Source organism: Somniosus microcephalus, chromosome 1 (genome assembly GCF_052327205.1).
Source record: "Somniosus microcephalus isolate GS21.2 chromosome 1, FLI_Smic_1.0, whole genome shotgun sequence".
Classification (NCBI taxonomy): domain Eukaryota; kingdom Metazoa; phylum Chordata; class Chondrichthyes; order Squaliformes; family Somniosidae; genus Somniosus; species Somniosus microcephalus.
This window is the reverse complement of record NC_140987.1, coordinates 304587615-304599675: the sequence shown is the minus strand read 5'-3', so window position 1 is coordinate 304599675 and position 12061 is coordinate 304587615. Positions and strand designations below refer to the sequence as shown.

Below are 12061 nucleotides of genomic sequence, written 5' to 3'. Positions count from 1 at the left end.
ATTGACTTGTGTTTAAGCAATCAAGTCCTTTTTATTACAGTTTTTAACTTTTTTTAGATTGGGAGAGTCTAACTTTAATCTGAAAAAATATTGTGAGGTGTGTAGGTGGAATGCTGTGCTTTCACTTTGCCCACCTGATTTTGAATCCAGGCCAAACTGGCTGCAGTAATCCTAAGAGAAATGAATTCGGGCAGTACGGACCCAGCTCAAAGTAGGCACTGAAATGCTGAATAAAACCAAGATCTTTTAGAAATGGAACTAAGGTTGCCAATAGAGGGAAATCAAGTTGATAAATACACAACATCGCTAACTTTTTTCATTGATGTTGACTACATTGGTAATATAACTTGTAGCAGCTTTTTAATATGAATTATATTTTGGAGAGGAGCCACTAAAATGATACTTATGTGTGTGTGTGGGGTGGGGGGGAGGGTTGGGCAGAAATTGCAAAGGTTATCGGCATTGCCACAGCAACAGCTATCAATCTTGATTATAGTGTTATTTGACAGATAAAATCCTTTTACAAGGACTATTGATTTATTTGGTAAAATAGTGGAAGGGTGGGGCCGATTAGGGACCAAAAAGGAGATATTCTTGTGGAGGCCGAGGGCGTGGCTGAGGTACTAATTGATTGCTTTGCCTCTGTCTTCATTAAAGAGGATGCTGCCAATTCAGCAGTAAATGAGGAAGCAGTAACGATATTGGATAGGATAAAAATAGATCAAGTGGATGTACTTAAAAGGTTGGCAGTCCTCAAAGTAGAAAAGTCACCCAGTTCGGATGGGATGCATCCTAGGTTACTGAGGGAAGTAAGGGTAGAAATTGTGGAGGTGCTGGCCACAATCTTCCAATCCTACTTGGATATGGAGGTGGTGCCGGAGGACTGGAGGTTTGCAAATGTTATTCCCCTGTTTAAAATAGGGGAGAGGGATAAACCCGGCAACTACAGGCCAGTCAGCCTAACGTTGGTGGTGGTGTAACGTTTATACACAATAATCCGGGACAAAATTAATTGACATTTGGAAACGTATTGGCTAATAAATGAAAGTCAGTGTCGATTTGTTAAAGGCAGGACAAGTTGAGATGGCTGTTAAAAAGCATACGGGATCCTTGGTTTTATTATTAGAGGAATAGAGTACAAAAGCAAGGAGGTTATGATAAACCTTTATAAAACACTGGTTAGGCCCCAGCTGGAGTGTTCTGTTCAATTCTGGGCACCACACTTTAAGAAGCATGTCAACTCCTTAGAGAAGGTGCAGCAGAGATTTACTAGATTGGTACCAGGGATGAGGGACTTCAGTTATGTGGAGAGACTGGAGAAGCTGGAATTGTTCATCTTAGAGCAGAGAAGGTTAAGAGAAAATTTGATAGAAGTGTTCAAAATCTTGAATGGTTTTGATAGAGTAAATAGGAGAAACTGTTTCCAGTGGCAGGAGGGTTGGTAACCAAAGGACACGGATTTAAATGATAGGCAAAAGAACCAGAGGCGACATGAGGAAACATTTTTTTACACAGCGAGTTGGTGATCTGGAATGCACTGCCTGAAAGAGTGGTGGAAGCAGATTCAGTAATAACTTTCAAAATAAAATTGGATAAATACTTGAAGGGAAAAATTTTACAGAGCTATGAGGAAAGAGCAGGGGCGTGGGACTAATTGGATAGCTCTACCAAAGAGCTGGTACAGGTACGATGGGCCCAATGGCCTCCTCCTGTGCTGCATCATCAATGATTTGATCACCCTAGCTATCTGCCCAAACTGAGGCCAGTTATGTACCATTCCATGTAAGGTGTATGAAAGTCCCACACTTGGCTCTCAATACCAAATATGGAGGACGTCTCTATTTATACTGTACTCATCTGTTTGCCCTCATTGTTGGATTAGCAACTCCAAAAAGTCCAGCTCGTCTACTGTCAGCATTCATGGTTAAATGAAATTTGCAAAAAATATAAAAAGGATAATAAAACTCACTCTAAATATGTAGTTGTGCTATGAATAGAACCGTTTGGAGGATTGATGAGACATCCATCAGATTATATCTCTATATTATACCATTGCATAATATAGATTCATATCATTATTTTGATAGTGTTCTGTATATCAGATGACAATTTTCCTTTATGAAAATTGATTTATATTATTCTACATGTCTGTGGTATTTTGGGGAAAGAATATCAGCCACTGCATCAACAACAACTTAGTCTTACTATAAAAAGTTTGTGAAAATGTTGTAGCCCAACAAAAATGTTGTTTAATTAGTGGCATTGAAAGTTACATACTGAAATTGCACACACTAATTACATTTGTAGATACCCAGCGAGCTTTGCAGGCTGTGGAGCGGTTACAGGCAAAGTTACGAGAAAGAGGGGATGTGGCAAATGAAGAGAGACTGAGCTTATTGAGATCTGTGCTACAGAGCCCACTCTTCAACCAGATCCTGAACTTGCAGAGCTCTGTTCAACAGCTGAAAGATCAGGTAAGAGCTAACTTTGCATAAAGAGCATTATTAAAGCTGATTTATTACAATGGATGTATTATTGCTCTTTCGTTTCAGCTCTAACACTGGCTGTCACTGAGCATAGTATAGTCAGTGCATCTTACTGGTAGCACTGCTGATCCAAATCAAAAAAACAAAATCAAGATTCTTACTATTAAGAATTGAATATGAAAGAAAGACTTGCATTTATATAGCGCCTTTCACGACCACCGGACGTCTCAAAGCGCTTTACAGCCAATGAAATACTTTTTTGGAGTTTAGTCACTGTTGTAATATGGGAAACGCGGCAGCCAATTTGTGCACAGCAAGCTCCCACAAACAGCAATGTGATAATGACCAGATAAGTAAGTAGGCTGAACAAAAACAACTACTTGCATTTAAAGAAGAACGGCTAGCAATTATATAGCACCTTTCACGACCTTCAGGACGTTCCTAAGTGTTTTACAGTCAACAAAGTACTTCTGAAATGTAGTCACTGTTGTAATGGAGGAAATTCATGTACTGCTTTGAACATAGCAACATGCTTCACAGGTGAAGGTTGGACTCGAGCAAGAAAAATTAGAAACCAATGGAGTTTGCAAAAACGAGGTTGATAGGTGAGGGAACTTAGTGAGTGGGAGGATACAGCTACTGAGTTCTGTATGAGTTGGAATTTATGTAAAATAAAGCTTGCGAGGTGGGAAGTGGAAAAGTTGAATCTGGAGGTAATGAAGCCGTAGATGAAAGTTTCAGTGGTAATGGTGATATTTCAAAAGTGGAAGCAGATGGCCTTGGTGATAAAATAGCAAATTTAAAACTAAGGGTTGAGCAGTACACTGAGGTTGTGCACTGTCAAGTTGAGTCTGAGTGAGCAGCCAGGAAAGTGGAAGGGACCAGGAAAGGAGCTGGAATCACAGGTTAAGGTGAAAAGTTTCTAGTGGGAATTGAACAAGATGGATTCAGTCTTGCCAGTGGTAAGCTGCAAAACGCTCTGGCTCATCCTTCTCCAAGTCTACAAATCTGCCTATGGAGGGCTGCAGTCAGAACGGCGCCCTCCTACATTTGTTCTGGCCGGTGTCTTCCCTTCTAGCCATTCTTGATGGAGACCGCAAGGACCAGAAACTCTAGCTACAGAGAGCCCAGCCTCGTGCTTCCTCAGCCTACCTACTGGAGAAGGAGCTGCCCTTCTAAATATAGGTTAGCATAGCTCCTGCTATCATTTGCATCGCTGCACTCTGCCATCGTGCGGTTATCTTCACAACAAACGTGTGGCTGAAGCAGCTGTGGGACATACGCTAATATGACATTCAGCTTCCACCGGGAATTTCCATCCGAGTACATCGCCATCTGCCCCAGTGCACACCCCCCCCCCCCCCCCCCCCCCCCCCAAAAAAAAAGAGAGCCTACCTACAGCCATTCATTCATGTCCAGGACAAAGCAGAGCTATGTGCTCAGTAAACTAGACTTCCTGTTGAGACAAACATCACAGTTCCTGTCTCCTCAGAGGCTTATTATTATAGCAAATGAAATCTGCTGTAACTATGATAAGATCACAAGCTGGTGATGCATATTATTTGTTGCCATCGGTTGACTGAGTTGTGATCTATTCTCACTTATTGAACAACAGGACGAGAAAACGTCCATTCCCCAGTGGTGGCCCTGTTCTTGCGTATTTTCTCAAATGTAACTAAAGACAAGGAAAGAAAAGAAACCCAAAATTACATTATTTACATAGATAAGAGCCTTTGATGATTCTGAGCCAGATAATGGCCTAATTTACCATTGGTTCTTGCCAATTTATCCCTGATCTGGGGCAGAAATTGTTCAGGAATGTGTGTCACCGTGTCTCTGCAACTGTGTGCAACCTTCTATTTTCCAATGGCAAAGACTGGCAGCGCACAATGCGTCCACTCTCACCACATTGCTAGTCACTATCACTACATTGAAGGATTGTGTCTCTGATCTCTACTTGCCATCTACTGTATTAGATCAGCATGGGTGCCGCTTTTGCTGTCTCATCTTGGACCTCAAAATTGGACCAAGATGCGCACCAGCAGCAACCACAACAGCAGCTTTCTCCTCAGCGACCTGATGCTCCACAGGAGAGAGGGGGTCAGCACAGGGGTGCACCACGCCAGAGGTGATACCCCCATCACAGGGTATACAGGCAGAGGATGAGCTTCCTGGACATGACTGAACAGCAGTACTTCAGGAGGCTCAGGCTATCGCATCAGTGCATTGCAGACATTTGTAGCTTGCTGGAACAGGACCTGGTGGACATGTCTTACCAGTGGATGTCAAAGTCACCACCGCCCTCAACTTCTTCACCTCAGGCTCCTTCCAGAGATCTGCAGAAGACATTTGCAGGATCTCGCAGGCTGCCGCCCACAGATGTACCACCCAGGTGACCGATGCCATGTTTCACAAGTCAGCCAATTGTGTAAACTTTTATCACTGATGAAGCCAGTTTTACTGAACGGGAGCTGGGATTTGTGGTTCTGGCTCGCTTCCCACAGGTGCAGGGCGTCATCGACTGCACACATGTGGTCATCAAGGCACCCCCACATCACCCAGGAGTGTTTGTGAAATGCAAGGGCTTCCATTCCCTCGATGTGCAGTTCGTCTGCTACAATAAAAAGATCATCATGCATGTGTGCGCCAGATTCCCTGGCAGCTGTTATGACTCTTTCGTGCTGCGCCAGTCCACCCTCCTTCAGCTCGTCGCACCTCCAAACAGACTTACCGGCTGGCTGCTTGGAGACCAGGGCTATGAAGACCTGGCTGATGACACCCTTGAGGCCAAGCAATGAGGCCAAGGAGCGTTATAATGATAGCCACATGTCCACCAGATGTATCATAGAGCAAGCAGTCGGCATGGTGAAGATGTGCTTCAGGTGCCTTTACAGATGTGGAGGAGCTCTTCAGTACGTACCAGCCAGGCTCTGCAGAATCATCGTTGTATGCTGCGCGCCGCACAACATAGCGCAGCAGCGAGGATTGGAGCTGCAGAAGGAGCAAGGCGCAGAGCGCACAGCTTCTTTGGAGGAGGAGCAGGAGGAACTTGAGGTGGAGATGGCACCAGCAGCGGCGCGCATTGCTGCCCGGGAGGCATCAGGGAATCTTGGCGCAGCCTTCTGTCTGAGACTCCATGACCCACACAAATCTCAGTAATATGCACCAATTTGTAGCTCTCCTAAATACTTTTATCTTTCCTACAACAACCTTCAACTGGGATGTGTGCAAGGTTACTTTAAATATCCGTGCCGAAAACGAGTCATCGGTGAAGTCAGCAGACCCGCTCCATTTAATTGGGCCGGGAAACCCGCATGACTCAATTGATGCAATTGAGTTAAACGTGATGTTGAAAAGTTTGGGATGATGACTGGCTACGTGGCCCGCATGCACCCGCCCCGACGCTCGGGTAAAGATTCCGGCCATTCAGTGGCATTGTGTTGCGCAGCATTGAAAAGAAAACCAGGAGTCCCTCCATAGGACATGGAAACCTATGAGTTGAATCTTTGTCCCTCTTGGGTTGTTCTCGTGACATCATTGACAAGAAGCATGCAAGAGCGACTCTATAAGAAAAGAGTGGGGGAATGAGCGTTCAGATTGGTAATTCCTCTGGAGCCACTTGACCCCAGTAAGTGCCTTGGAATGTTTTCCTACATTAAAGATGCTATATACAGGAAACTTTGTGTTATCCGGAGGCTAAATGTCCGGCAAGCTCGAGCCACCGGCAAAAATCAGGAGCCGTTTCGTTATTTTTTATTTCTTTTCGTTGCTTTTTTCTCTCAACAGTCAAGCTCTGCAAGGTCTGTAGCTAAGCAACAGCTTCAGCTAGAGATGCTACAGAGACGCTTGCCGACTGTTTAGAAGCTGTTGCTAAGCAACAGCGTTTGTTGATTCACACGGAGCTGAAAATCTCCGTATGTTTCAACATCAGCGTTGGTGTGTCCGGCAGTTTTGAGGGAATGGCAACAGCTCGGTGCCGGATAGCACAAAGTTTCCTGTATACGTTATATGAGCTGGAAATGCAGATTGTTGCTTTATTAGTTCAACTCTTTCCCTCAAATAAATTCCTGGTTCTGTAGTAGCAACATTTTTTGGATGGGGTACAGCCAGTTTCACGAGAATGATACCCGAGCTTTATGGGTCAAACTTTGAGGACCAGTTCCAGAAATTTGGTTTGTATTACTTTGAGTATAGAACGCTGAGGAACGATCTAATTATAAGAACATAAGAAAGAGGAGCCTGTAGGGGGGCATCCTTTACCTGGTCAGGCAGCCTTTTTCCACTGTACTGTGACCAGTTCCAATCAGCGGTTTCGAATCGCTAAACCCCTCCTTCCAGTTCTGACTGGAGGAACTTATAATTAATGATATATTAAAACTGACAAATGGTCTGGATGCAAGAAAGTCAAATTTTATTAAAATTAAGAAACTACATCACACGATCAAAATAATCACGGTAAAATTGCTTAAATGGGGGAGGGAAACGGACACAACGAGGAAAATCGACTAAAATACAATTCTAATGACATCCCCACTTTACTCCCACCCCTAAGCCTATCCTAAGTTGCCTTGTGGAAGGCCAGAAAAATATATGCTCACCACTGCAATGCCAGCTCCGTGTCCCACAAGATCTTCACTGCACTGAAGTAAAGAAACACCCCAGTGTTTTAAAAGTAAACTGCTGGTGTTTTACTTCTTCAGACAGACTCCACGCTGTAGAGGGCACACGGAGGCAAGCCAGAGAGAGAGAGATGCCTCTGCGAAGCTATCTCTTATACTCCAATTTTGGGGCCCAAATGTTCCCGCCCAGATCCGGAAGTTTCTGGGCTAAAACAAAAGGGATCCAACTGTCCCCATTGTCCAGTAATGGGTGATTCAAACCCATTCATTTTAAACTGTTCCCTTCCTCAGTCCAAATGTCTCTTCTGTGCTGAGTTCATTGTGTGTGATGGGCTATTGAACCATTTCCATTCATCCTGATGGGTTTTGAATGGGGCTGTATATTACTATGTAAGCAGCCTGGGAGGCTATAGTAAACAGAAGCCACTGTCCTGTGGTCACTGAAACCGCAGCCTAAGTGGTTTAATCCCTTGTGCAAACATCCTTGTAGCAGTTTCTGTAAACAAACATTGATTGTCTCTGCAGGGAGGGGAAACTCCCCTTTTGATTGACTCGAATACATTTTTAAAATAAAAATGTACTGTCTTGAGGTGTACGATTTTTTTTACAAAGTTCTTTGATTCCGGTGTTGTCCAAGTGCTGCCTAGCTTACCGCAGCCTTCTTGCGGTTCTGGGTATGTTTTAAAACATTGTCCAACCCAGAGACAATTTAAATCACGCAAAGTCTTCGTCCACGATGTGGATTAATATTTCCCGATCTTTGGGGGCTGAGGGGATTTTGCGAACCCCTACATTCCTCCCTTGGATACTTCCAACTTGCTTGTAGTATCCTCTTGAAAAGAAGTGAGCAAAATTTTCTGACCCCCGACAAACAACCATCCCCTGTATTTACCTATAGCTACCTATCACTGATTCCCCGACCCGTCTATTCCTCTCAAATCCGAGAAAAACCGTGGTACGGTAGGCATCTACAGATACATCAATTACAAAATGTTACAATAGGGGCTCATACCCCTGCACCACTTGTTACATTATAACATATTACAAAATGTTGCAATCTTGGTTATACAATGTAATCAAAATGATTCCAAGCATGGAGAGGGTCCTACTGTAAAACAAAATACAAAAATTTCCATTAAACATTTAAAACAAAATGCTGAAATAAACCCCGACCATCACGTGCCAATGATGGGTTGCGAAATTCGAGTGGGTATTGCTCCTCCCACCCGGGCAGTAAATGTCCCTTCCACCCCCCCCCCCCCCCCGCCAATGGTCTTAAATGTTTAAAACATACAGAATGGATTTTACAGAACAGTCTGCTCCGCCAGCCCCGAGCCGTTCCCTTGTCCCTTTGTGGAGGCGGGGTACCCCTCATGTTTCACAGACCGAGACCGGGGAATATAGGATCACGACTCCCAGTCCCTCCCCCTTCCGTCTGCCCTCAACTGGCTGGAGAAAATGATGGATGCCTGTGTGGCGGCTCTCACTGGCCCCACACTCAAACTTGGATCCCAGATCCGGCCACCCACTCATCCTTCCCAGCCGCACTTACACTCCAACTTTGCCCGTGGGCCCCGGGTGAGTTCCTCCCTTCCCCGAACTCACCCACGCGACTCTTGGGTGTCCCCCTTCCCTTTACAATCTTTCCCGGGCCATCAACACCCACTCCCGGGGAACGCGTCCCTATCTGACAAGGCGCCCGCGCTTCCCCACCATGACTCCTCAATAGCGAGGTCTCCCACAAGTGAAATTCGGTCAGGATAGTGCTGGGTTGGGGCCGTGCCCCACCCAGCTGGGGCCATCTCTTCCGCGTAGGATGAGTAGGCAGGTTCCTCCGGACTCTGTCCGGTTTCTCCCGAAGGTCGCTGCGGGGTCTCCTCCTGGATTTGTCCAGTGGCGAGGTGATCCCCAACATTCTGTATCCATATCTTCATTCGATGCCCAGCTCGGGCTGGGCGAACAGGGCTGCTCCTTTGTCCACTCTCCTGCAAAAGAACTTAAAAGGACATGCAGCCAGGTCTCTCACTGACCTGCTGCCTTAGGTGGAGACATGGTCGGGTCCCTCGACCTCGGGCCAAAATACAAGCATTTGGCACACTTATAAACTTAAACTCGTAACTACTAGTTACATTCTAAACTTAAAATTTGAACACCTTAAAAGCAAGCTATAAACATTGGTAACTTAACACAAAGCTATAATAGAAATGCCGCCCGTCTCCGGACGGCCAGGCTAATCTCTGGTGTCACTCGCAGATTACTGCTGCCTGCAGCGAAGCTGGACTGCCTCCTGCTTCTGGTCCCTGGCAGCTTATGGCTGCTAGTTGGGGACCTCTGTGATGTGTTTCCTCCCGGGCTCGGGAGATTGCTCTTCGTGGCAGATACCCTGGTGACCATCTTATCTTGGGCTTGTGGACCCGCTGAGACCTTCTGAGGGGCTTCTTTGTGGGGGAAACTTTGGCTGACGGACCCTGAGCCTGGGTCACAGCCCTAGCTGGCTGGGAACCTTCTCCCCCTGATGCAAACAGCCCCCACTGTTTAATATACCTGGCAGCCTGCCGGTACTCCAGGTTTGTCTCCTTTTCCCGACCCACTCCTGTACTGGGGGCAGGTATCCCCTCACCACCCGCTGCTGGTGGCTGAAAATCTTCCTCTCCAGGTCCAAAACCTGGTACCAGCCCCTTCCATATGTCCCCTGCAAGAGGAATTGCCATCCCTTCCTCCCCAGAGTCCCACACCATAGGGGGAACCACTCTAGAAGTGGGCTGGGAAGCTTGTCCCTTTAAGCAGGCAACTGCGCCTGCGCGAACCTCCTCCCCAGAGTCCCCCAGCAGAGGCTGTGAAACCTCTGTCTTCAAACAGGCGACTGCGCCTGCGCGGGAAAACTGAGGAGGAGCCGCTGGGGAACTGCGCCTGCGTGAACCTCCTCCCCGGAGTCCCACGGCAGAGGCTGTGAAACTTCTGTCTTCAAATAGGCGACTGCGCCCGCGTGGGAAAACTGAGGAGGAGCCGCTGGGGTTACAGGCTGGGGAACTGCGCCTGCGCGAACCCAGTGTTGGGAAACCTCTCCCCTCAGGAGTGCGACTGCGACTGCGCCTGCGCAGGCAGCCTCTTCAAAGGGTGGCTCCTCCCTGGAGCCCCCCAAGCGATTTTCTGTGAATGAACTCGCAGCAGCCTGCAGATTTCTACTCTCAGGCTGCTGTTTCTCTGTTTCTGAACTAGATAACTGGTTCAAATTTAAACTTTGGCCACTGGGTCCCACTGGGGTGGGGAAGTGTCCCCATTGGTGGGCCGGACAACTTTTCCCTTGAAACAAGCCACAGTGCCTGTCTTTACAGCCTGTGAACTTGAACTTGTAAGGTCAGATTTATACAATTTATACATTGGTTGGCGTGGAACCACTTTGTGCACCGGGGTAGTTTTACTGCATAGACCATGGGGCTGGCCCTATCAACTATACTATAGGATCCCATGTAGAGTGGCTCTAAACTTCCCACCTGGGCATAGTTTCTTACCATCACTAGGTCTCCTATCTCCCACTGGTGGCTCTTGCTAGGCTCGAGCAGCAGCCGGTTATTCCGATGCTGTCTGCTGCCTGCCCATAAATTCGTTTGAGGTGTTCTAGGAGGGTTCGGGCGAATTTATCCCGGTTTATTTCCTGCAGTTGTCCTTCGGTGAGGACTGGGGCAAGGACATGAGTGGGGGTCCTCATAACTCTGCCGGTCATGAGCTCATGTGGTGAATGCCCTGTACTCTTGGACTGGCTGGCCCGGATCCCCATGAGGATCAGACGTAGGGTCTCTGCCCATTTTTGGGGCGACCCCACGGCCTCTTTCCTCAATCTTTCTTTAAGGGTACGGTTCATACGCTCCACAATCCCTGAGGACTGCGGGTTGTAGGCTACGTGCCACTTCCCTTTGATACCGAGCAGCATGAGGGTGTTCTGCATGACTTGGCTAGTGAAGTGGCTTCCCTGGTCGGACTCCACGAACTGGGGCAGTCCCCACTGCGAGAACACCTCCTTCACCAAGATCTTTGCAGTCCCCATTGCTGTGGCCGTCCTGCAGGGGAAGGCTTCCACCCACTTGGAAAACACATCCACCAGGACGAGGCAGTATTTGTAGCCTCCCTGGGTGGTGGGCAAGGGCCCTATATAGTCGATCTGGATCGACTGCCATGGTCCCTCCACCCTCCTAATGTGTCCCATGGGCACCTTCCTTTTGTGGGGATCGGGATTATTTGCTGCACACACAAGACAGCTAGCACAGAACTCGCGGACATCATCCCGGAATCCTGGCCACCATCCTGCCTGTTCCACCCGTTGCCAGGTGGTCTCAGGCCTGGGGTGTCCCGCACCCGGCCCCTCATGGGCCAGCTGAAGGAACTCCCTCCGGTGTTGCTGGGGTACTACCCACTGTTTCCCCCTGAACAGCATGCCTTCCCTTATGGAGAGGGGAGCTGCGCTGTAGGGGCCCTCTAACTTCCTGCCCTCCATCACTGCGCTAATGACTACTTTCAGGACTGGGTCCTGGGCTTGGACCGTCTTAAGGTCTGGGGCCAACACTATTCCTGATTTTTCCCTGTGTCCCATCCCTGCCTGTAATCGCTGCCACTGGCCCGGACTCTCATGGGTCCCAAAAAGTGCCTGCACGTGCACCCTCCTTGGCCAGCATATCGGCTTGCTGGTTGCCCTGGCTGCGGGGTTCTGTGGAGGAATGGGCTTTCACCTTATGGATGAAAACTGCACCTTCCTCCCCCACAGCTGCCAGGATTTTCTCCAGCAGGGGCTTTACTGTCAAGGGCCTCCCGTCGGCGGAGGTATACCCACGAGGGGACCAGATGGCCAAGTACTCCGTACACGAGTTGCAAGTGAACATACTGTCAGAGCAAATCGTATACGGGGTAGGGAAGATGTCGGGGTGCGTAACCGCGTACAGCACTGCGGACAGTTCAGCCTGC

At 47.7% G+C, this 12061-nt stretch overlaps 1 protein-coding gene across 1 annotated transcript in view; it reads left to right on the top strand.

The window, feature by feature from the left end:
• Positions 1-12061, top strand: part of mpdz (multiple PDZ domain crumbs cell polarity complex component) — a 399568-nt gene that overhangs the window by 35918 nt on the left and 351589 nt on the right. Inside the window, exon 4 of the mRNA XM_085986223.1 lies at positions 2308-2474. Coding sequence (XP_085842349.1) covers positions 2308-2474 — 167 coding nt within the window. The remainder of the gene's footprint in view (positions 1-2307; positions 2475-12061) is intronic.